At 50.0% G+C, this 26,350-nt stretch overlaps 1 protein-coding gene across 18 annotated transcripts in view; it reads right to left on the bottom strand.

The window, feature by feature from the left end:
- ZNF516 (zinc finger protein 516) overlaps window positions 1–26,350 on the bottom strand; it is a 171,166-nt gene that overhangs the window by 5,782 nt on the left and 139,034 nt on the right. For 13 of the 18 annotated variants that reach the window (XM_055296175.2, XM_063617894.1, XM_063619199.1 and 10 more), the window contains 3 exons: window positions 13,199–14,647; window positions 5,976–6,080; window positions 5,041–5,108 (listed from right to left, as the gene is read on the bottom strand). In XM_055296175.2, the coding sequence (XP_055152150.1) occupies window positions 5,041–5,108; window positions 5,976–6,080; window positions 13,199–14,647 (1,622 nt within the window). The remainder of the gene's footprint in view (window positions 1–5,040; window positions 5,109–5,975; window positions 6,081–13,198; window positions 14,648–26,350) is intronic. The other 5 variants (XM_063620259.1, XM_063619952.1, XM_063620777.1 and 2 more) reach the window with 1 other exon arrangement.

Genomic DNA, 26,350 nt, shown 5'->3' with positions numbered 1-26,350 from the left:
GAAACTTCCTAGTTTTTCCTCTAACATCCGCAGGACAAAACACCCAGATTTCAACACATTGTTTTCAAAAAGTGTTCTTTCTAATGATGAATGCTAATGATTACTAGAAATTAAACATTTATTCAGTTGTGTTAACGGATGACCAAGCATCTTTTAAACGACAACAGGCATGAGCTCTTCCCCTCATTTAGAATTTGATTTGGAGGATCAGCGGTCCTTGATATTGGAACCATCTTAATCCAAGACACAGTAAAAACACCAAGGACAAGCACCGGTGCTACCAATGGGCTGGAAGAATCACCCACAAGGGCGGATGCCCTCAAAGCTGGGCTCCTGAGGCCCAGGGACCGGACCCTCTCACCATCTTCTAGCTTGTCTACGATCGAGGCAAAAGAGTGAGATGCCTAGAGGTGCGTGCTGTGAGCATCCGCAGCCTACGGGGAGCCCTGTTATGTATCCTCCATCTCTGCCTTCCAAGGCTCCAGGCATCCTTTCCACCCTTACTGCCTACCAAAGGAAGGTGTTCAGAAAGAAATGGCTGCTTGACTATCTGCTTTTCATGACCTCCTCTACAGTCTTAAAAGTATGTGTATATAACACGGAAGAGGCTTAAACAGCGCGTGTGCTGAAAAAGACTGCTGCTAGGGTCACCACGAAAGGGGAAACTACTTTATTTCTCCTCAAGCTTCAGGTGTGTGCTGATGAATTAAACCGACTTTAATTTAATTATTTATTCTTGATTCTGACCTATGGTGAATTAAATCAATTTCAGCAGATTTACCTGGCCCTCGTGCCTGTTGAATTGTTTCGCTGAGATAGACGGTATATCGTGATTTCTCAGAATTTTCCAGTATAGAATATTCAAATATTAATAGGACAAAGTAAGGGCAGTTGTTCTACAAAAACCTACAATGTCTGTCTACCAACCGGAGGGCTTTTGAACAGAATGTAGCGAACGAGGTAACTATGCCTATCTTGACGATACTTTTCTCCAACTCACGGTTTTCCTGCATCCTCTCTTTAATGAATAATTAACAACAAGTCTCTTAAACCAAACAAAACAAAGAGAAGCACGCTGGCAGGTTCCGACAAAGCCACAAGACACCAAGTAAAGAAAACATGCCATCAAACTGAGTTCATAAGCAAAATCTACTAACCGGCTTATCAATGACAGCCATCTGTCTACACGGGCATAAGTATGTGTGTAGACGTGTTCACATGTGTGCTCACCACAGAAATGCTCTCCAAGTATGTGAGTTTCCTCCAGTTATTAAGGAAAATTGCTTATTTTTAGAATAAATGACAAGAGGTCACATTGAATGTGTGCTCTGTGGTGTATGTTCTAACTTGATTTCCACAGCAAGTATACAAAATAAGCACCATTAAAGGAAAATTAGGTTACAGTATATGTCTATGGTGGAGGATCAAAGTTAAAGCCTCTACTCAATAACCCAATAGATTCTATTATCTGGGTCTCTCTGAGTAGAACTGTCTGACCTTGAATGAATTTAAATGTTGATAGCTATTAGGTATAGTCTCTGCCAGGATTTTTTCTCTCCACTGTAAACCTGTATCTTCGCCTGCCTATTGGACATTCCTACCTGGGTTTCCACAAAGCTCTCAAACTTACCTTGAATTCTATCTGGAAATGTTTTATCCTGCTCCTCCTTCCAGCCTCAGGGGAATGGATCATCCCTGGGGCCAGCTGCCTGAAGCCAGACCTGGGGTCAACATGATTCCCTCCTGTCCCTCATTTTCCACACCCAATCCCTCTGTTCTAGTCCCTCAAATCTACGTGCTCTCTCCAGCCCCATGCCAGCTCAGACCACCTTGCTTCTCACTGGGATCAAGCTAAGCGCCTCCAAAAGAGCTGCTCCTGCCGCCGGGAACCACTAAGCCCACCACTGTCAATGGCGTGTGACCTGCTCATTCTTCTCAAGGTACAACTCTGACGGTGTCAGCCCTGCCTAGGGCTCTCTATCCCCCGGGGGAAGAAATTCATGAGTCTCAGCAAGGAGACCTGGTGCTCTCTAGACCCCAGTCCCGAGCCTCCACCCACCCACTCCGGCTCTCCCTTCCTGAGCTGACCCCCACCCAGCTCCTCCAGTGGAATGTGTTCCTCCACTCCGGGCCATCCACGGGCTGAGCTCTTTAGGGACGCCCATCCCTCCGCCCCTCCATAGTCTTCCAAGCACCTCCAGCCTCAATGACAGGACCCTTCCCATGTCACAGCGCTGCCCTGCTCTGCCCTATTTCCTGTCTAAGCCACCCACGGACCTTTTGAACCAGAGAAGCAGGAAAAATGGTTATCTTGTCTCCCCAGCTGTCCTGCACAGGCCTGGCACACAGTGGGTGGTCAGTAAATATTGTTAATAAGTGAATAAATTATTATAAAATGGAATTTCCAAATACCATTTCAATTAAATAATTTAGCATCTATTATGTATATCTATAAAAGTCCATTGACTTTAAGTGGCACATCAAATAATCTCTGCATGAATACACAGTGTTGCATGATCCAAAAAAAACACAGCCATGATTCCTAGCATCTAAAGCCCAAAGGAGAAGAATCTGATTTAAATATTAGTGAATGTTAGTAAAGCACTCTAACCACGAAAAAGAACATGGCTGGTAAGTACGAATCACATTCTAGACATACATAACCATAGAATGTTTTTCTATAAATCTATAAGGTATCCTAAATTTAACACAGCTATTGTGATTTCTGTAAACAATGAGAATTACAGGACAAGAACAAAGAACCCTAGGATTTAAACCTCTACCTATTACTGATGTGTTTTGCAATTATCCTCCCCAGCAAATCTCTATGGGAATGCTGATAGTTCCAAAGTACGTTAAGGAAAATGGAATTTCCTTAGAGAACCAGAGCATTCAGTGATAAATCACCAAAAGCTACTTTAAATGTAATGAAAGACAAAAAGTACTATCAGAGGCCATGATCTCAGATACGGAATTTAACAAACCAGCTGCCACAGCAGGAGACGCATACAAATCTAGCTCAGTTTTAATGCCAAGGCCTGAACCGCCACTGTCCTATGAATGAAAGGAAAGCTGACCCACTGAGATCTTCACACCAACAGTTAATACACAGGCTAAGTCTGAAAGCCACATTCACTCAGACCACAATATTGAGTTACTGTAAACTTGAAACTAAGAGGTTAGTTGGTATGAAGTATAAAATAACATTTTAGTCTAGAGAGACAAACAGAATGATGTAAGTAAATCTTTTCTATATCAGAATCAAGAATGAGTAACAATTATTATAAACTCCCAGCATAACCAATAAGTAACACAGAAATTACTTAAGATACAGTCTAAATGATTTGCTTATTGATCTCCCATTTCTCCCTGGGACAAGAGTTTTTCAAAGGGGCTTAGGTAGAATTAATAGGCAGCAAATAAACTGACATGCATTCCTGAAGAATCTCACCAACTTGTTCCCAGATCCGCCTGGCCTGGCTTCCCGCCCCTGTCAAACATTCCTACCCAAAAGCCAGGCCTTTGGTGGGTTGAACGGGTCACCTGTGTAAGCAGGAACACTTGGGACTCACTCCAGCTGTAACATCAACTTGCAATTCTCAGTTACGGCATGACCTTGCTGTTACTACATCCCACAAACACATCACGGTGACTGTTTGTGGCAAGAGGGTTTTATTTCTGTTAAAAAGGATGATGCTTCCTAACTGCAGTGGAGGTCATGCATTTGGGAATCTTTTCATTCCATTTTCAGCAAGATGTTTTATTTATTTCATAAGCTGTCATAGTATTGGGTAACTATGGGTTTTATTAAGAAAGGCAGAAGCTAATTATTTAAGACCTGTAACAAATGGCAAGGCTTTTTGTCAACAATACATGAAGCAAGGGCCTTTAACAACACACAGAAATTCTAACAAGGCAAAAAAAAAAAAAAAAAAAAAAAAAAAAAACAAAATCCCTAATCAAGTAATGTCAATTCTACATCCAGCCCAGCTCAATCACTAATTAGCAGTGGGCCCTTGGTGAAGCCATTTCATGCCTCTTATCTTCTTCCTCTAGAAATAAACTAGAATGATTTTCCAGTTTCTTTTGAGATCTCACTAGATCATACTGAGTCTTGAGATCCCTTGGAGGTCTTAATTGCCCTCATCCTCACCAGCAACCAGGAATCCCACAGACAACGAGATATTTCAGGGCAGGGGACACAAACTGAATTCGACCACCCAGACAGGGCTTGACTCTCATGGCAAAGAAACTCTTTCCTCAATGACAAAGGGGAGAGTCTGTCCTTGGAGAAAGCCAGAATATTATTTAGAGAATGCTTGTGCAACACGGGTGTGACATCCTCCGGGAGGGCAAAATGGGAGAGCAATGAAAATACATACTCTCAGCCCGAAAGAATGCAAGAGACCCGCTGTGGGCTGTGGGTGCCTCCCTACTTTAGAGCAGGACTCAGAACCACGTGCTAATGCCAGGGTCCCGCACACTCAGTGTATACTGAGTTGTGTACGTACACAGGTCACACCTGGATGGTAAGGTGCATCACACGCACAGGCATACAGCTACTTTCAGGCACTCTGGCCATGCCAGTCGTGTTCGTAATGCAGAGAAACAAAGCGCAAAGCCGCGAGACACCACGCTGGACATGAAACTTTTCTTATGGAGTAACACAAAAATAATGTTCTTCAAGGAGGTTAACCATAATTTGTTCTCAAGCAAACTCATAACCAAAACCATCTTGGAAAAAGTGAGTTTCTAGTGTTTGCAGTCACCACCATTCTGTCCCAACTTCCTCCTCCCCAACACAACCAACAACCAGCTGTGCGCACCTAGACCCTGCACCACCCGGCTGGGAGGACCTCTGTGCGGACACTGCCCGCAGACGGCCCCGAAGGGTCAGGTTCCAAGTCAAAGCATATACGATTATTTACACATCTAGTGAAAAAAACAAAAAGGAGGTCATGCTTTGGCGATGAGCATCGTGGTGCACCTTCCCCAGCTACCACATCGAAACCCAGACATCCAGTTCATCATGAGACCTACTTGTTTGGGGGCGTCTGCGGAGGTGGTGTGAACTTCAGAACCCCGGGGTCCATCGGACTCAAACACCACTGTGGGAACAAGGGGTTTGTTAACAGATGAGCGTGTGAGCTTCAGGACGTGCACATTAAATGAGTCCATTACAGATTAAGTACTTTCACAAAAAAAGACACCAGCGCCTAGCCTGTGGCTGGAAAATACCAATTTACCGTAACACTTACAGTAAGAGACTGTGATAACGGCTGCCCGGGGCCACTGCCCTTTTTAATTCAGACCTCACTGCGGAAGAAAGCGATCACTGACAACATTAATTATCGGTGTGTGTGTAAGGGACCCTCTTCTTGCATTACTTACCATTTGGCCTGTGTCATCTTGCATCAGACCAGCTTCTGTGTGCCTCCTTCACACTCCTGATACAGAACCCCGTCTCCCTGTCTCTCTAATGCCCCTGCGCCGTCCTGACAGTTTCCAGCCTGACCGGGTGCAAGGTCTCTACATAAGGGCTGAGGGATTTTGCAGTACCTCCTGTGCAGTCCAAGCGGGCCCGGGTGTATCCCACAGAGTCCAGTCGGTGCCAATGAGGACACAAAACCAAGCCTAGGCTGTGCTAAAAGGGTGCTTTGATTAAATGTGTGCTGGTAGCAATGCCATTCATTAGCATATTCATTTCTGAGGAGTGACTCTCTAATTAAAATGGAACATTTGCAAACAGGCTTATCTCAAATTAAACCACATGACACATGGATACCAAAAAACCCCATTTCAGGTGTGGAGTGGGGGTGGCCGGTATACGATCCCGGAGGCAGACGGCAGGCCCCCCGCCGCCTGGTAGGGGCTGAAATCTCAGTATCTCCCTGGCTGCGGACGGTCAAGCCACTGACAGAAGAGACCCCTCTTCCTCTGCTCCCCTTGGGGATAGCGGGGCGGGAGGGCGATACCTGAGTGTGCCCGCATGTGGGCCCTGAGGTGGCCGGGCTGGTGGAAGCTCTTTCCGCACTCGATGCAGACGAACTCTCCTGGCCGGGCCTGCGTCCGGAGTGTCCCTGCGGTGGCGAGGTGGTGGTAGTGGCAGTGGCGGTGGCAGGGCCATGGTGGGGTTGGCGTGGAGGTGAGGAGGCAGGAGAGCGAGGGGGAAGCGAGAGGAAAACATCATTAGTCTGTCTAATGTGTCATCATGTGAGGCTCCCTTCAGGCCCTGGTGACAACTGTCAGCCTTCATCTCGGCTCTGCTGACAGGCCAGGCACTCTCAGGACTGCAAGGATGCATAAATTACAGTGAATTAAAAACCACTCCCAGGGACAGGAGGCGCCCGCCAGGCTGCACGTTGGGCTGTGGAGCTCCGAGCATCTGCAGGCTGGGCACAGCCATCAGCCCGGCTCTGTCAAGCGGCACATCCGGCAAATCAGAGTGACACCGGCGTGACAGAGACGAGGCTCATGGAAAATAGGAAGTGAGCAGGACCAGAGCCCGCCGTGACCCGGCCGCGATCCTGGGAGACCCACACAGAGTGAGTGCGGCCACAGGGTGGCCCCGCCTCTGGCCCTCTCTCCTGCCTGCCTGGGTGGCTCTGAGGCCCTGGCCCCCAGCAGAAGGGAGGGGACACCTGCAAGCACCAGACAGCAGGCACCCAAGGTGTGTGCATCTGCTGGCCATCAGCAAGGGGGGAAGTCCCCAAGTCCCACCTTTTCCCCAAAGATCATGCCACATCCCGCACTCAAAGGCCGGGCTCTATGTCTCCTTCTGATCCAAAAAGCCACACGACTTTGATTAGAAAGGGATGCAGAGAGTGTTTATTTGTCTGCACACCTTTTCTCTCTGAAGAAAAGGCTTGTTTTCCATGTGCTGGCAGCTCCAAAGAAATTTCTCTGGCTGAGAGAGTCACAGTTACGCGCAATAGTAACTCAACTCAGTAGGAAAAAAAAAAAAAAACAGAAGTAATAACTAGAAAAAGTTACACCTGTAACAGTAATTTTTTAAAAAGCTGCTTTATGCAGCTGAGTTTTTATGTATCTAAAGGCTGACACCTGAGTGTGAACAGCAAATGAAGAGAATGACAAAAGGCACCTTAGTCACACTGGTTGAAAACAAACCTTCAATATTGTTTCTCTTACCCTAATTCAGAGTAGCTCAATAGTAAAAACATAAAATCATGTTTACACTATAGATCATGTTTATGGAAATAAGAAATGCATGAACTGTGAGGCCCATCTTGTCAAATTTCTTATATGACAGATCATTAACATGAATCAGAGAAATTTAACAACTTAGCCATCGACTACTCAATATTCCCATTGCCTTACGTACACAAAAGGAGTAAGAAGAAACATTTCAACCAACGCTCAAGTTAACAGGGGCCTGGTGTGGTGGCTCACGCCTGTAATTCCAGCACTTTGAGAGGCCAAAGCAGGAGGATCACCTAAGCCCAGGAGTTCAAGACCAGCCTGGGCAACAGGTGAGAGACCTCATCTCTGCTAAAAATGTAAAAGCTATCCAGGCGAGTGGTGCATGCCTATGGTTCCAGCTACTCGGGAGGCTGAGGCGGGAGGATTACTTGAGCTCAGGAGGTCACGGCTGCAGTGAGTTGAGGTCACACCACTGCACTCTAGCCTAGGTGACAGAGTGGGACTCTGTCTTAAATGAAAGAAAGAAAAGAGGAAAAAGAAAAAAAGAACAGAAGAGAAGAGGAGAAGAGAAGAAGAGAAGAGGGCAGGGGAGGGGAGGGGAGGGGAGAGGAGGGGAGGGGAGGGGAGGGGAGGGGAGGGGAGGGGAGGGGAGAGGAGAGGAAGGGAGCAGAGGGGAGAGGAGGGGAAGGGAAAGGAGGGGAGACAGGAGAAGAGAAAAGGGAGGCAGGGAAAGAGAATGGGAGAAAGAAAAGAAGGAAGTAAAGAAAAGGAAGGAAAGGAAAAAAAGAGATTTTTTAAGCTATTTTGTTCCCCCATTCATTTGCATTAGAAACACCACCCAGTGGAGCTCCTATGAAATGAATTTCTGAATACTCTGGTTGTCTGGATTTTCCCAGATACCATCTAGACTGCTTCTACAGGTGGAATCTGACCACGCCTACACACAATACTGACTAATGATGATGACATGCAATGTCATCTGTGTCTAACATTCACAACTTTCAAAAACTAAGTCACTATTCTTTTTTCAAGTAATTATTGTAGCTATTTCCTATCCAAATGAGCAACAGAGAAAACGTGGATAGCCCTCCCACTCATCCGTGCCTATTTCCTTGAATTAAGGGTGCATGAGCACGCGTGCACACACACTCACGCAGGCGCACACGCTCACAAGTGCAGGCACACATATGATTTTCCCCCACATTTCACCATATCACTTTCTCTTTACTTTTTAAAGACAGGGCACTTGCCCTTATGGCCAATAATATTATGCTCAAGCTACAACATTCCGAGTTAATCACAAAGGTTATAAACTTCATTTGAACTGAAGACCACCTGGTGAGCATGCAGCTCAAATGTTCTCACCTAGAAATTCAAGTTGTGTCTGGAAAGTGGACTTAACGGTCAAAGAAAAAGGCCTGGCCAACTTCAGAGAGGGACACCCAGCCCTGCTACGTTGCGTGTCACTATGCAGTGCTGTGCTATCCATAGAGAAAGAGGAGAAGAAAAAGATTCTACAAAGAGAGATCAAACTGCAAGGAAGCACAAAGCTTTCATCACCATAATATGAAGGCCTCCTTGGTATAAATGACTTTTTTTAAGTCCCAATAAGAAATACCATCTATTTTATCTGGAATTATTTTATTAGCTTCAAATTTTATTCTAAGATTCATAGTATCAGATCATCTAGGCTGGCCATAAGGCCTGAAAACACAGATCATGTATTATTTTATTACTGTTGTAGCAATAAGTCATTTATGTTCTATTCCTGCATGTTTACAAACTTGGTAGTCACACTGTACAATGATTACAGAAGATGCAGGGGGTTTTTCTTCTTTAACAGTCAGGGAGCCCCTAAGGGAGGCAGCAATGGCTCTTTCCTTCTTGTTTGGGTAGAGTTTTTAGACTCTCCCTATCTACAGAAACATCACCCAAACACATGTGGGGGGTGGGGAAGTCTCTGAGACTCCCGTTTCCTAACTTCTAAATAAAACCTGTCTTAGAGGCATCCTCCAATAGAAATGTTCTCTGTATAAATGGAACACGTTCACTGCAAAATCACAAAATCACACTTCTAGCACCCACAACTATTGCATGTACACGTGAGATGATTTCCTATTCTCTGAGACCATTCTCCTCTGCGTATTTCTACCTCCCCAAACTACAAAATGATGCTACAGCAATAGGGGTAATCAGTGACCACACACAGGGAAGTTGTGATCTTTAGAGCTGCAGACGACACCCACCTAGCAGACACGTAACAAACACATGGGGTGAGGAGAGAAGACCAGAAAGCACAGACACCCTTGTATAATAAGACACATCAAAAAGACCAATGTGACCAACGGAGGAACGAAAGAAGATTCTAGACTCATGACTCAAAAATCAGCTACAGGTACACCACAAAAAAGAAACAGCTGAACAGAAACAAAAGGAAGAAAAAAGCCCTAAGAAAGTGTAGTTACCCCAGTATTCAGTAACACTCAAAAAAGGGAATCCAGGCTGCACAGATTTCCTGGGCTGCAGTAACAGAAATCGAGTCAGTCTCTGTAACAGGAAACATGAATGTTCTGTTCATCTTTCCAATAGTCTGACCACATCAAGACTGCTGGGTTTCCTTCTGGCTACACTTTAAGGACGTCAAAAACAAACATTCAAGTAAGGAGAAAGGAAATGAGGAAGGTCCCAGAGACCAAGTAGAGGATGGATGTGAAGGTCGTAGACACCAGGTAGAGAGAGTGGACAGGGAAGGCCCTGGAGACCAGGTAGAAGAATGGACACAGAAGGCCCCAGAGACCAGTTAAGAGAGTGGACGTGAAGGCCCCAGAGACCAGGTAGAGAATGGATGGGTAGGTCCCGGAGACCAGGTAGAGGATGGACAGGGAAAGCCCTGGATACCAGGCAAAAGATGGATGCAGGTCCTGAAGATCAGGTAGAGGATGGACACAGAAGGTCCTGGGGACCAGGTAGAGGATGGACACAGAGGGTCCTAGGAACCAGGGAGAGGATGGACAGAGGGTCCTGGGGACCAGGGAGAGGATGGACACAGAGGGTCCTGGGGACCAGGCAGAGGATGGACGCAGAAGGTCCCGGAGACCAGGTAGAGGATGGATGGGAAGGCCCCAAAGACCAGGTAGAGGATGGATACAGAAGGCCCCAAAGACCAGGTAGAGGATGGATACAGAAGGTCCCGGAGACCAGGTAAAGGATAGATGGGTAGGCCCAAGAGACCAGGTAGAGGATGGATGCAGAACAGGGATGCTGGGTCCAGGAAAGGCAAGAAGGAAGTGTCTGAAGCCTTAAAGGACTATGACATAGAAGAGCTCTCAGCTTGTTCTGACGGCTTCAACACAGGGACCTACAGGCAAGGGAAGTTCACCAAAGCTAGGAGCCCAGGAGGCGCTGAGCCCCTCACCGGAGGCGTCCCATCTGGAGATGCTTAGCACTTCTCAGGTGCACTGACCGAGTATCTAGACAGGCTGACCTCAGGTACTCCATACCTGGGAAGCCAGGATCCTAATAATGCACCTACTAACAGGTGTATTTTAAGACCAAAAAGGTGAGAGCACTTCCCTTAAGAAACCCAATTGAGAGTACACTTAGTAACCGTAAATTTGCTGACTCACACTATGTCTCAATGTGTACATTAGAAGAATAAATAACCCAAGATGAGCACATGTACTTTATGACTAGTATTTTTCCCATATGAAAGATGAATATTTAACCTCTCTCTTTCAAAAAAAAAAAAAAAAAAAAAAAGGCCTTAGAACAATTTATTTTTTAAAATGTCTGTAACAAAAGGGAAAATACGTCAGACTATTTTGGACTTCAAATTCTATCATCTAAAATTTCAAAACCTTACCTTAAAACTCACTTCTACTTTCTTAGGAACAGCAACTATGCCACCCACAGGGCAGCTCAAAGGCCTTTAAAAACTGGGGACGCCACTTTCCAGGTGTAAGCTGGCAGGTTTAGAACTTAGCGTGCGTGCAGGCTGTGGGCACATGATTAATTAAATTACGAGTCCGGTGGATTAAGTGGGCGTCAAACCCCCCTTGCTCTGCTGGGAGGCGGCCACCAGGGGAAGGACACAGCGGGCAAAGTGCGGCCGGGAACACCCAGCATCCACAACAGCGCAGTCCTCACCACTCAGCCTTCTCTGCTTTGGGTTCCAAAAAAACCCACATCTCCAGAAGTGAGGCTGGCATCACGTCAAAAGGCCACCAACAAACTTGTTTTCCACTTAGCCGCAAATAATCTATGTGACTGGGAAACCCTGCTGAGGCTGAAGGAACTCACTCACTTTAACTGAACGTGGAAAAAGTCAAACCATCAATCCACACGGCACTGCGCCACGCCTCCCACCCACGACAGCCTCCTCAGGTTACACCGTCCACCCAAAGCACACGGGCGGGGAGAAGAGGTGAGAATCTAAGACCACGCCTCAGGGACCCCACTCCCGAGTCACACCTCAGCCCAACACACATCACAAGACCCTTGGGTGTCCGGGCCTCGGCCTCATCCTAAAAAGTTCACAAGCGCTCAGCGGGCTCTTCAAAGCAGGAATGTAACAAGGTTGGCTGGAGTAAGGCCTTTGCTGGCAAATCTGTAAGAGGGGCAGCAGGCCTGTGATGTCTCCTACTGGAAAACACCTTGGGTGAGCATCCCTCATGCCAAGACAGCCCCGGTGGGCCACGGATCTAGGCAGGCTCTGAATCCCTGGCCTAAGCCAAGAGCTCGGCAGGTGACCCCAGCACCCACTGAGACATTGTCCAACGGTGGATTCTGGGAGGCTCTCTGCTGTTATCTCCCAGACCCGGAGCCACGCCCCTGACAGTCCTGCCAGCTGCCTGGACTTTGCAGCCCTGGATCTGAGAGGTTCTAATGGTAACCACACTTTAAGAAACCGCAGGCTTACTTTTTTTTTTTTTTTTGAGATGGAGTCTCACTCTGTCACCCAGGCTGGAGTGCAGTGGCGCGATCTCCACTCACTGCAACCTCCGCCTCCTGGGTTCAAGCAATTCTCCTGCCTCAGCCTCCCAAGTAGCTGGGATTACAGGTGCACACCACCATGCCCGGCTAATTTTTGTGTTTTTGGTAGAGATGGTGTCGCTCACTATGTTGCCCAGGCTGGTCTTGAACTCCTGACCTCATGATCCACCCACCTCGGCCTCCCAAAGTGCCTGGATTACAGGCGTGAGCAACCATGCCCAGCCACGATGAATAATTCTATCAAAGAATGGTTAGGACTTCCCAGGTAATGAACTGAGAGACTTTGTTTTGGTTTGGTTTTTAACAGAACTTAGGTTTCTTCGTGTTCTGGACGTTAAGTGAGAGTGACTTTCAATTTATGTTCCAGTGCGTGCACCGGAGGAGCAGGAGGAAAGCCAGCAATTCCTTCTCAGTGTTACTATCGATAGCAATACTAAGGCAGAGGGAGAAGCGAAGATAACCCTTTCCAAGTATTTTTTTTCAGGAATTTTTGCACAAATCCCATTCTCCAGACTTTATATGGTACATCGATCCTCTGCAAAGCTTTGCTTACTAATACTAGAAGACTAATTAGGTGTTTCTTTAATTACAGATGAATAAAATAAAAAATCACATTAAATGAATATTCTTGTCTTTTGAGAGACAGGACAACGAACTTCTACGGATTGTGTTTAAAATGACAGACACGTGAAGTGCAATCACGTCTGCCTGCTCCTGCGGAATGTCGGTGTGGAGGAAATGTCCTCTCAGCAGGAAGGAAGCCGTGCAGGGCTTGCGACCTCCTCCCAGGGCCAACGTGCAGAGGGCCACCAACCCCAGGCAGGCATTCCCCGGCAGGGCAGAATGTGGAGCCTGGGAGAGCTGTTCCCATCTGCTGTGCTCCTGGGCTAGGGCAAGGGAGCGGCTCTCAGCTCAGCAGTGGGACGGGCCGGCTGGCTCTGTCCTCAGAGGCCGTGGACAGGCAGGTGGGCAGCAGCCCTGGCCTTCCAGGGGTGGCTCTGGAGGTCACATGTGGCCCGGGGAAGAGGGTGCCCGCACATCTTACCTCTGTGCTCCAGCCCAGGGCCGCTGACACCCCATCCCTGGTAGAGGGTCGCAAAGTCCTTTGGAATGTACGTCTTAAAGATGTTGAGGATGTCCAGGCGCTTCTCATGCCCCTCGGCCACCGGCTCCTGTTTGATGGAGTGTAGGACGGGGGGTGCCCCAGCCACGCCGGGCTGGGCCTGCAAGGCCGCGTCGCCCCTGGACCCCGCAGCACAGGTGGCCAGAGTCCTCAGCTCCTGGGCCGCCTTCGAGGGGGGCTCGCGGGGAGGTAGAGGAGGAGCGCCCCCTTCGCCCTTTGCAGGAGGTGGACCCTGAGGCTGAGGGCTGAATTTGGCTTTCAGGGAGTCCGGGGCACTGTGCTTATTTGTGGGGGCAAAGCCAGCCCCCGCTGGGGAGACCCCAAACTTCTCCACGGGCTTGCTGTTAGCCGAGGGCTGCGCGCCAGCCCGGGTGATGACGGTGGGCGTGGGGGTGGCGCTCCTGCTGAAGCCCCCGCCACCCGGGGCAGGCACCGGTTTGGAGCTAGCCTCCTGCCTGGGCTTGGCCGGGGGCACCTGTGCGGCCGCGCCATGTGGCTCCTGGCCGTGACAAGGTTTGGTCTGTCGATACCCGTCGGGGCCAGGCGCCCACAGAGTGCAGGGACCTCCGGAATGGCTCTCCTTATTCTTAGGCATGCTAGCGGCTTTTGTGACCACTCCCAGGGGAGAAGAGCCACTTTTGGGCCCCGGCATCCCCCCTGGCACCTGAGTGCGGGTGAACCGAGCAAGGAGCAAAGGCTGGCATTCTTTGCCACCGAGGGCGGGCGGGGGGCCCGTGCGTCCGCTCCGGGAAAGGAAAACCAAATTGCTTCTGATGCTTTTGTAACCATTGGGCTGAATCCACGGGGGAGCCACGGAGTTGCAGCTGACACGGTGCCAGATGCGTTTGTGCATCCACAGGACCTCAGGGTAGTAGGTCTTGTGGCTGCAGTAAGGACACGGGTGAACAACTAAAGCCGCCTGCAGGGAGGAGGCCGTCTCCTTATTGCTGGGGTCATCCCGCGTCGACCTCGCACTTAAATCTAGCGGCATGAGGTCTGGGGCCAGCGCCCGCTTCCCTCCCCCACAGGGTTCCTTGTTGTGCAAATCGGACAGCTTTTCTGCAGGGTGACCCGTCTGGCCCTCCGCTCCCGTACTGGAAGGGAACTCCACATCATCACCAGGGCCGGGCACCTCCTGCTTGGGGTGAAATGCTGGCATCTTTAAGTCCATAGAAAATCTGTGCTGCTCTTGCCTTCTAGAAGTCTCTCTGCTACTGTTTTCAAGTATGGACACAGAAGCAGCGATCCCCGCCTTGGACTCGCCGGTGTCTCTTTCCGAGGCGTCATCTCCCAGCTTGTGACTCTGGTCTCCATTGGAAAGCTCGGTCGAAGGCACCTCTTCGGAAAAGCAGCAGCGGCGCGGCTGTCCCCCTAGAGGAGGCAAAATATAAAACGGGAAGTTACCATTTCTCATCAGAACACAGCAAGACGCAGGGCGCATACAGCTACAGCATGTTCCAAGCCATCTGGCTTCAGCAGGACAAGCCACCCTTGAGTGTGGGTGGCTCTTAGAAAATCCCTGAGGAGCCACCCAGACAAGAACAGAAGGGGCTGAATCAGGCAGGGCTTCTTTTCTCCATGTAAATGACCCGAAAGATCACAGGGAAGAAATACAATAGCAGTGGTGTATCCAGTTACACGGAACGACGCTGTCCTTAGTTAACAGAGGGTGACTGGTATACTAAAACTCAGGGAAAAAATTAATTGTTCACAGCAGTATAAGGTTTGTATGACTTTCAAGGAACTCTACATTTAGGACTCTTGTGGAATCTTCACAATCATTCATTGCAGGGTAAGAAGACCAGAGAAGCTGGGTGGAGCCCACAGTCACAGAAGCAGGCTTGCGCAACAGCTTACTCTGTCCAAAGGACCCCAGCATCTGCCTCCGAAACCACTGGGGCTACCGACCATCTTCTGCCTCAGCCATGGGGCTCCCTCCCTATGCATCTCTCCTGTGAGGTCCAGTTCTCAAGCCCAAAACCGTGACGCCCCAAGGTCCCCAGAGGCCGGTGGGCAAAGGGCAGCCACGCTATCCACCTCCATGCCGCCACCTGCCGGCTGCCCAGGAGAACTGAGCCCGGGGTTCCGCCCCTCAAGCTCTGCACCCCTCATGGTCGGGCCTTGACAGAGTGTGTGTCTCAAGCTCTGCACCCCTCATGGTCGGGCCTAGACAGAGTGTGTGTCTGAGCCAGGGTCTGGGATGAACTCTGCGGTGGGGAGAGATGGTGTAGTCAGAACCCTCCCACTTTGCCTAAGGAACGCGTGTGACAGGGAGAAACACAGCCGAGGTGTGGGCTGGGCTCGGAGGTTTTAAGGCTTTCCCAAAGTCAGAAGAGACTGTACTGCAAGTGGACACAAGGATTAACAAAAATTCGGTTTTATGTTTTGCATTTATGGCCTTGGGTTTATGTAAATCTAGACATCAAAACTGGGCAGGAGTACAGATGTTTCCGGATATCTTAAAACTCTCTGAACTACAAAACACAGGATTCTTTACCACCCAGCTGCCATCTGCAGCCTCTTACAGGCACGTCTCAGTGGACGTCCACTTACGACAAAGCCCCATGTTCTTGGTTTTCCAATAAGATTTTCAGAGATTTTTAACATTCAGTAGAATGGAGGGATCTGCTAACTCAGAATGTTCCTTTAAAATGTTCTAAGTATATATTTGGAGCTAACACTTAGGAATCCCATCAAACTGGTAACAAATCTATTCCAAGGGGTTCTTCATCAGGGTGAGACAGCGCCTGTCACTGAAGGCACCTGCCCGGATCTGAGGGACACAGTAACAAATGCTGGTTTTCAATTAGTGGGCAGTTAATGCGCAATTCATACACAATGTTAAAGGGTATGTCCATGTAAAAAAATGTCAGCAGTTAAGGGCTGATCAGCAGAATTGATGAGATGAGACAAAGGAAGAAAAACCTATCCAGCTCCTACTGGATCCTAAAGGCTAATATTTAAATAAAGTCAAGGCTGGACACAGTGGCTCATGCCTGCAATCCCAGCACTATGGGGGGCCAAGGCGGGCGGGTCACCTGAGGTCAGGAGTTCAAGACCAGCCTGGCCAACATGGTGAAAGCCCATCTCTGCTAAAAATGCAAAAATTAGCCAGGCATGGTGGCACACACCTGAAGTCCCAGCTACTCTGGAGGCTGAGGCAGGAGAATCGCTTGAACCCAGGAGGTGGAGGTTGCAGTGAGCTGACATCATGCCACTGCACTCCAGCCTGGGCAACAGAGCAAGACTCCATCTTAAAAAATAATAATAATGATAATAAAATAAATTTTAAAATAAAAAATGAATCAATGAAGTCAGGTATATGAGTCTGTTATATGCATACACTGGCATGAAAAGGAGACTGGGCAGTGCTAGGATGTACCACAGACAAAAACACGGACTTTACTCGGAATTAAGTATACGAAAGAGAAAACATTAGCCTTTGCTTAAGTCAGACTGGTGCTCAGTACGTTCGATTCATTTCTAAATACTCAAAAAAGGCAACATCTGGCGGGGAGAGATCTAGTTTTCCCTGCAGTAAAGGAATACAGATTTCTGAACACACATGTTCAAGACTACTAGTGGAGTCTGTAAGTGTAAACAATGCGGCTGTGTCATCTGCCTCTGTACATCTGTGGGGTTTTCAAAGCACAACTGTCGAGGCTTCCAAAATATTCCCCAGAAGGATCATAAAACATCACCTAGAACTTCCAGTACCTCTGACCAAGACACTGAGTAATAAACTAAAAGTGAATAATCTGGCCAGGCACAGTGGCTCAGACCCATAACCCCAGCACTTTGGGAGGCCGAGGCGGGCAGATCACTTGAGGCCAGGAGTTCGAGACCAGCCTGGCCAACATGGCAAAACCCTGTCTCTACTAAAAACACAAAAATTAGCTGGGCTTGGTGGCCAGTACCTGTAATACCAGCATTTTGGGAAGCCAAGGCGAGCGGATCACTTGGGGTCAGGAGTTTGAGGTCAGCCTGGCCAACATGGCAAAACCTCGTCTCTACTAAAAATACAAAAATTAGCCAAGCATGGTGGCATGCGCCTGTAATCCCGAGGCTGAGGCAGGAGATTAGCTTGAACTCTGGAAGGGGAGGCTGCAGTGAGCCGAGATGGCGCCACTGCACTCCAGCCTGGGCAACAAAACAAGACTCCGTCTCAAAAGAAAAAAAAAAAAAAGCCAATGGTCTAGCCCAAGTTATCAAAGTCACCCGTCGGGAGTGAACGGCAAAATGCCTCTGGAACACATAGACCCCGCACAGACTCCCGAGCCACCCCAGGAGGGTAGGAGAGAAGCATGACCACGAGTGGAGGGGCAGGGGGCGGGAAACTGAAGCTATTCGCAGAAGCAGCTGATGAGCAGAAAGACTGAACAGCTTTCCAAGGACCTACTTCCTTTCCAAGAAGAAAACACATGGCTAACTGAAGAGGCGCAGGATCCTCAGCAACAAGGAACCAAGCACCTTCTCAGCCAGGGACCCAGGACCCTCTTCCCCAGACCCTCTTCTAGCCGAGGTTTCTTCATCACAGGATCAGGGCCACTGAAACAGCAAAAGCCTTTAGCGAGCTCCTGATTGGGCCTCAGGCCTTGGTATGCAGAGAGGCGCAGGCCCAAGCGCTCCCCGCATTTATCATCAGAAAGCCACAGAACAGACAGCTTCGGCCCTCGTCTCCGGCTCCTGCACCCAGTGCTGTTGACAAGGGCCCTCCAGGGGCCTCCAATCATGGGAATAAACTACTGCCAAGTCTAGTGGGCCTGGCAAAGTGCTGCCACATGACACAGCCAAGGTTTCCCTACTGCCAAGGTTTCGTTACAGCCAGGTCACAGCAAAACTAAGACGAGGGGCCTCCCAGGCAGCCCAAGGGGACCATGACACCCATCCACTGTTCTCAGGTTCCTGAGTGCCATTCTGACTTCATTTATCCCTTTTCTACACTCCCCATTCTCATGTGCACTCCATCTACTGCACACGTGAGGTGAACCTCCCAGAGAAATAAGCGCCACCACTGGCAAACAGGCCTCCTCAGGACACCCCCTACAGGTGGCAGCAGGCACAGGACACACCTGCGCCCCCTCCACGGCCCCCACGCCCCCACCATGGCCCACACACCTTCCTCCACAGCCCCGACACCCCCTCCACCACCCCCACCCCTCCCTCCACGGTTCTCACGTCCCCTTCACGGCTCCGACACCCCCACCACGGCCCACACACCTTTCTCCATGGCTCCCACCCCTCCCTCCACGGTTCTCACGCCCCCTCCACAGCTCCCACGCCCCCACCATGACCCACACACCTTTCTCCATGGCCCCCACACCCCCTCCATGGTTCTCACGCCCCCTCCACGACCCCCACACCCCCACCACGGCCCGCACACCCCTTTCTCCATTGCCCCCACCCCTTCCTCCACGGTTCTCACGCCCCCTCCACGGCCCCCACGCCCCCACCACGGCCCGCACACCCCTTTCTCCATTGCCCCCACCCCTCCCTCCACGGTTCTCACGCCCCCTCCATGGCTCCCACACCCCCTCCATGGTTCCCCCACCCCCCTCCATGGCCCCCACAGTCCCCCTCCACAGCTCCCACGCCCTCCTCCGCCACTCCCACGCACCCCCGCTCCACAATTGGGACCAGGCATAGTTGGTTTTTGATGTTTCAGTGGCCCTGATCCTGAAATGGAAGAACTCGGCTAGAGAAGTGTCCAGAGGAGGGGGCTCCAGCTCCCTGGTTGAGGAAATGCCTGGTTCCGTGGCTCCCATGCCATGCAGGGAGAAGGTCTGCAGGAAACAGCACTTCTGCTCCTCAGTCCCCACCAGTCTCACAGCCCCTTGGTGGCAGTGCTCACCAGGCACTTTATTAGAATTAAAGGAAAGAGAAGGGTGCTGATTTGAGCACGGCGTGGCCTTGCAGTGCCGAGGGCACACACCAGAGAGGGAAGGCTGGCTCAGAAAGGCCTGGCAGCGGCCCTGTGCAGAGGGAGCAGGATCTCCAACACACACCCCATGCTCTCCGGGTGCACGGAAGCACGTGCCAGGAGGAGGCAGCCAGATCCGAGCAGCCCTGGAGAAGGCGCACATCGCTCCCGGCCCCATGAGTGTGCACGCGCATGCCACAGACGGTGACACTGGCCACTCTGTCCTCGGCTCAAACACACCAGGGGCTCCCCGGGTTCCTTTCTAAGCAGGACCTTCCTGGACGTGTCTTGGAAACACAAACATGGATCAGGTCTTGGGTGACTCCACTGCGTCCCAAGCTGGCCCTGGCCTGGCTGGTGCTGCACACTGTGGACAAGCATGTTTCACACGGGGCCCAGGGAGTGGCGGACGTGCACTGTCTGAAGTCCCTGAGGCAACATCTTCAACACACACAACCGCCCTCAAAAGCACAGAAATGCGGTGAGGGCACTTTGCATAAAGTTACTCCCCTTTCACTTATTTTTTATTATGGTAGTAAAATATACATAACAAAAAAGTCTGCAGCCATGCAGCCACGCTGAGGCGCTCCCCTTCCGCGCTTATGGCTGCTCTGGGGCTGCCTGTTCATCTTGTTTTCGGTTTTCCATGGGTTTTTTAAAGCACTTCGTTCTTAGTGCACATTTGTGCCTCTTTTCTTCTTTGAAAAATAAACAGGACTCCAGAAGCGCCCTGCTGGCTGTCACTCCAGGAGGGGCAATGGGCAGCAGGCCTGGTCTGCGCTCGGCTCTGGTGATGGTGAAGAACCGGGCCCTGCATCTAGGGTGCCGCTGCACTGCCCCCCCAGGAGCTGTACCCCCACAGGAGCGGATGCTTCACTCCACCTCCCAGGCAGCCCACCTGCAGGAGGCAGCGCCAGCCCCGGTGCCAGGACCCTCGTGGTCCCCTGTGCACTGAGAGCACATCCTCCGGCCTGTTTCCTGAGCTGCTACTCCTACAAAGCGGCCCTTCCAAAAACCAACTGCCTCCCAAAACACACCCCCATGCTCTCTCTGCAAGACACTTTTCTTGCCTAACTTCTTAAGTGTTTAAAATAAAGATTTTTCTGATTTCTGCCCCTCTATATTGGGCTTCATAAAAACCATTATTTCTTTCCACCCATAACGGATACAGTTTAGTTAATTCTGTGAACAGGAGGGGGTGTCTGCCCACCTGGCCTCTCTGGGTTTCTAAGGGAAGGTTGGGGGCCCTTGCTCAGGGATCGGGGGCTATGGTGTTTTGCTGGGCTGGCCTTTGTTGAACACACAGGGTGACTGCAGGCAGGTCCCCACTCTGCACAGGTGCTGGACCCATATGCAGTCAAGTTCATGGCACAGCCTGAGCTCAACACCGGGGGCTCCCCTGCATATTAACAGGGAATGAGAAGTGAATGAACAGGTAATTGCAAGCATCACATTCATCAGTGACATCTCTGATTCAACTTTAGGCTGACAAGGAAGAGGTGATGGGAGGTGAGGGCGGAGGGGAGGAAATGGCACTACTTTTATAAAGGTTAAGAAAAGGTAAAAGTTCCACAATATTAAGATTATACAGGGAAGAAAGCTTGATGCTTTTTTAGAAGACGAATTCGGTTAAGCGACCATAATTCTAAGGAGCCTCAGGAATAAAACTTCTTACCTCCCAACCTACAAACGGCATCAGAACCACCAGAAAGGGGCCCTTCAATGAACAACTGCATGTACAGAGACTTGTAAGAGGACTTTTACCTGGTTCTAAATTTTTCAACCTTATCACAATGATTTCCTTTCTAATGGATGAGAGCTTGACTTTTTTCAAGATTTTCCAGTTCTATGACTGACAATTTTACCCACACATGTCATTTTCATTATGCAGCCAAACATCTTAAATATTTTATTCTATAATTTCGGTAACCATCATGATGTTACCAGATCCTTCCCACAGGAAAAAACCTGCCAAGGGCATGGGGAACCCGGACCATGCCCTGCCCCACTGAAGGCACCGTCATCCACGTGGACTCTGGTCCTGGGACACAGCCACCGTGGGACGAGCCCGCAGCCCCTCTCATTTCAGCGACATCAGCTCAGGTCAGACACGTGCACAAAATGCACACTTCTTCCAGGCACCCCACTATGATAACAAAACAGGAGGAATCTTTGAAGAGACCTGGCATGTCCGTGCACCACACCTACGCCAGTTTAGTAACCCATGGATGATTCTCAGATGCCTTACACACGCTTTGCTTTTCCAATACATTGTACGTTTGCAGGACTGAAGGCGCTGAACAGCAAGTGAGGCAGCTCACAGGTACACCAGCACAGGTCCACACACACTCTGCCACTGACCTGCTGCAGAAGCAGAGGAGATCAATTCTGTGTGTCGTGGTAGGTTTATATAATACAAATTGTTTCAATATATTTTATTCCAGAATTGGCAAGAAAAAAGAAAAAAAAACCACTCAGTCACACAAAAGTGCACCAACTATATAACGTGATTTTCTTGTTTCAGAGGATTACTAAGCTGGTAATGTAGGAGACGAAAGCATGAATGGACCTGGTCTCTCCCTGACAGTCTTGGGGACAGGAAGGAGAACACGGCTGGGTTTAGTGCACAGAGGTCAGCTGGGAGCAGGCCCAATGCCTCTGCCCAGGAGTGGCCATTCCTGAATCTGATACGGACAGGAGACAGGGAAAATACTGGGTAGAAGAGGGCAGTTCCCTGGCAAAGGCCCCACCCTCGAGTTTGGAAACCTGCAGCCCTAAATGGGAACAGGCATTCCTGTTTTCGAACTCGAGTGCTGCTTTTGGCCCACCATGCCTCCCCATCCTGTACCCACAGAAACCCCAAACCCCAGCCTCCAAGAGCAGAATAGCAGAAGACTGGCAGTGGCAGAACGGCACGGCAGAGAAGAAAAGAGAAGGAGCATCTGAACATCGAGAGGAGTCTGGCTGGGGATGGTCAGAGAGGAGGTTGGCCGTGGGACAGCTGAACTGCAGGGGAAGATCATCTTCCCACTCCATCCCCTTTCCAGCTCCCCATCCATCCCCCTGAGAACCACCTCCACCACTCAGTGAAATCCCTGCAATTACCATCCTTCAAAGCCTGTATGACCCGATTCTTCCTGGACACCAGACAAGGACCCAGGTACCAAGACGGCAGAGTGTAAAAGGCTATCACCCTGACTCTCCACTGAGGTGGCTGAACACTCAGCCATCCACAGATAGCAACTGCTAAAACAGCATTAATTGTCTAGACACTCCCACGGGGCTGATGCCCAAAAGCACTCACCCAGCTCCTGCACCTGCCAATCTGCTTGCTCCCCCTCCTGTAAGGGGTCTGAGCGCAAATGAGCCACGCCCCTGTTTCAAGTACCGAGAGGGGTCAGGGAACTCTCCTGTTTCAGATCCACAAGGAGGAAGGTCTCCGAGGTTGCTGCAGTGCCCACCCTCCCATGAGCCATCATGTGCATCGATGACCCAGATGGAAAAAGGGAACTGGACAAGCTTATTGGACCAGGGCTGACACTCAAGAGATGAGGGAGATCAAAGCAGCACAGAGACTCAGAAGTTTTCAATGAGATGCAGCAAAGGCTTGACATTAACCAGATGAAATCCCATAAGGAAAAACAAAGTGCAAGAAGGGAAAGTTCTGGCCACGGAAAAGACCCCAAGCTCCTAGGAGACCACAGGCTCAGTGAGAGTTACTCAGCTCAGGGTTGAGATCAAACAGAAGCATCCTCAGCAACAGCCCGGAAAGGAAGGCCCAGGACGGGGCTGGCCAAGGGTCCTCTCTCCACACTGGGCGGCAGGAGCCCAGCCTGGGCTCTGAACCATACATGGAAGAGCAGCAAATGAACAAGAGAGTGTGAATCCAGAACAGGCCTGGAGGAGGCTTCTGGGAACCAAGTAATACGAGAATGACTGCAAGAATGCGGACTGTTCCACCCAAAACAGGGGGCTGGTGGGTTGGGCTGCCACAAACCCCGATGTTACTCGGTAGCACTGAATGGATGCAGGAAAATCGGTTCATCCAGGACAGCCTTGCAGGTGGCATCTGAGAATCATCTGTCAAGGTCACGAGCCACAGCTGGCAAGAACTGATCAAGGCCAGAACCTGGCCTAAGGTCCAGGCTTCTGAGGGAGTGGCCTGCACGATCTCCAAAAAAAAAAAAAAAAAAAATCTCTGGGTGATTCTAATTGCTGCCAAGATTGAGGAGGGCTGGGCAAGACAGGACAAATAAACAGAAATCAATGAGAATGAGATTTCAGGGGAGGCCAAGGGAGAAGTGCTCAGCTAAGAAACAGCTGCCTTATAAAGAGTGCATCCCTCACCAACAAAAGGGCAGGCAGAAAGCAGGAGGCAGCTCTCAGGAATTCTGCAGGGACAGACCTTCCATCCGCATGCACGCAGAGGCATGATCTCCCCCTGTCAATTCTAAGGCTCTAAGTTTTGTGTGCGGAAACAACCCAAAAATTGCTAACCAGACAGGAGTAATTCATTTCTTATGTACTCTTCAATGTCATTTTTTGTTCTGTTCAATTCCTTGAGACTTAGTTGATTTCTGCAGAGGTATTTTTAAGCAGTACAAAGTAGAAATACACTTCTTTAAACAAAAATGCTTTGTCATTTCTTAATCTCTACCTTTAAAAACAGCAAGCAGCTATTTCACTCTGAGGAGCGCTTACACAGCCATCACTGCCCGCAACCCTAGGACTTGAGGGGAAGATGGGTGAGTCTGGAGAAAGGGCTGTTTCCTAAGAGCCTCGCTGCTAGTCCTGCTCCGTCACATGACCTCACCTGTGGTCATGGGCGATCGTGGGCAGCATGCTGTTTTATTACATGAGGCAGTGTGCCTCCCGGTTCATGCTTATTATAGCAATAATTTCAGAGCTTCTCACTCTTGCTTAAAACAAAACACAAAACAAAACAGAAGCACAAATGCGATATCAAGCACAAAACCACAAACAACTTTGAGTAACTGGGCTCCTCCTCCTACACAAAATGTCCTGACGGGTCCCTCAGAGTGAACCTATGGTCACCATCCGGACCCCTGCGGCCTGTGCATTGAGTATGCGCTAAGGTTTTTTTTAATATAACTGGCTTCTTTCCGTTGTCTCCCCAATTTCTCACCCCAGGTAGTGGGGTACTGAACACAAACTGGTCATTTTGATATGAGAATGAGCAAATCTACCAGAAAATTACGAGCCATGAATGTCTGTAATGAAATCCACAAGGAACCAGGACTGCAGTTTCTCGGTCCCCACGGCATACCTGTGTCGAGGTTTACACCAGTGGCTTTAACAATACAGGCCAATGCACACACATTGCGGGGTGGAGCAGGTCACCCAGGGAGGCCAGTCCCAAGCCAGGGAACAGCAGTGACGTGCCCAGGACAGCACCCGTCTCAGATGCATCCCAGCTCACCAAGGACCAGGGAATTCCAGGAAAGCACCAGGCAGGCCTTGGGACGAAGGTCAAGCAGCCTGGCTGCCAGCACCACCCCACAAGTCTCCAAGTCTCCAAGGAAACGAAGGGCACAGAGCAACCCAGGTCCTGCACGCAGGAGGCCCATGTGGACGTCAGTCATTATCCTTTGGAGAGGAGAAGCTGGGTTTGCAAACACAGCCTGAGCACTGCATTCCCCAGCTAGAAGCACCGAGCAGGGGTGTGATAAAAACATGACACTTCCCGGGTTCACTGGGTGCCTGGAACCATGCCAGGAACTTCACATCCACGACCTGCCCCTCGGAACAGGTCTAGGGAGGGAAGGTCACTGTCCAATTTGTAGATAAGAAACCTGAGGCATAAAGCAGCTTATCTAAGGCCATCAGGCTGAGAGCAAAAGCCAGCTTCAAATGCATCAATCTCAGCTCACACTCCACAGCGCTGGGCACATCGACACTGGCAGGTGTTCCCAGACCCCAGGAGGACCATCAGGGAAGGAAACCAGGCACAGGAGGTACAGAAGGTGGGGACACCAGGGATTGCACAAAGAAACGATTAAGGAAGGCTGCGAGATTCTGAAAAGAAAAGAGAAAATGACATGAAGAGTCTGCACTTTAGGAAACAGGCTGCATGGTGAATAGGTGTGAGCGTAAGCGGTCTGGCAGAGGAGGGCATTACCATTAGCATAAGCCAAACCACAACTGTAATGCTAGCGCTAACCCAAGCCATAGCCGTAGCAATACACCTAACCCTAATCTAACAACTACCATGAACACCTGATCCCAATCCTAAACGCCCCCCCCAACCCTAACCGGGAACCAACCATAACCCTAAACCTAAACGCTAACCATAAGCACTAACCCTAGCACTATTAACCCTAATCCAACTCTAACCCTAACCCCTACACCTAACCCAACTCTAAACCTAACCCGAACACTAACCCTAACCCAACTCTAACCCTAACTGTAACCAAACCCTAACTGCTCCCTATGTCGCTGTGGACTTGCCCGCAGCCAGGTCCTCCTGCGAACCTGCACAGCTATTCCTGCCAGGCCCCATCCCGGAAATGTGACTAGGGCAGGGGTCCCCAAACATGACGTACTTGCATCCTAGTAGCCCATGCAATCGCACCAGCCCTACAGAACCTGTATTAAAATACCAAATTAGAAACAGAGACTTCCACAGGTGCCCAGGCAGCCAGGCGGAAAACCGCAGACACAGAGGTCTCAGTCATCCCGTGGCCCCAGCCTCACTGTGTGCTTTGGGGATAAGGCTATTGTCTCAGCCTCACCCTGAAGGCCAGAGACCCCATCAGACAGAGACAGGCAGAGCCAGCAGGAGGAGGCCGAGCAGGGAGGCCCACAGCAGAGAGGCCACAAGAGCAGGGGAATGTGACATACAGAGGGAGAGGGACGGCGAGGCAAACAACGCCATGGTCCTCTCTGCCACGGCTCACAACGCCACCCCTGGCTTCTGGGGAGCACACGGCTGAAGAAGAGCCCCGTTTCCACCACCAGCGATGACAGTCAAACCAGGGAGCCAGCGCAGACTCGGCCACTGGACCAAAGAAATACAGTACGGCCAAGGGACAGGCCTTACATCCAGGGCTCAGGTGGCCTTTTCCTCACTGTCCCCATGAAAATGAGAAGACTTCACAGAAAGGGAAAGAAGCATCTTCTGACACAGAGAAAAA

Source organism: Symphalangus syndactylus, chromosome 1, assembly GCF_028878055.3.
Source record: "Symphalangus syndactylus isolate Jambi chromosome 1, NHGRI_mSymSyn1-v2.1_pri, whole genome shotgun sequence".
In the NCBI taxonomy this organism is placed as follows: Eukaryota; Metazoa; Chordata; class Mammalia; order Primates; family Hylobatidae; genus Symphalangus; species Symphalangus syndactylus.
This window is presented reverse-complemented; position numbering and strand designations above follow the sequence as displayed.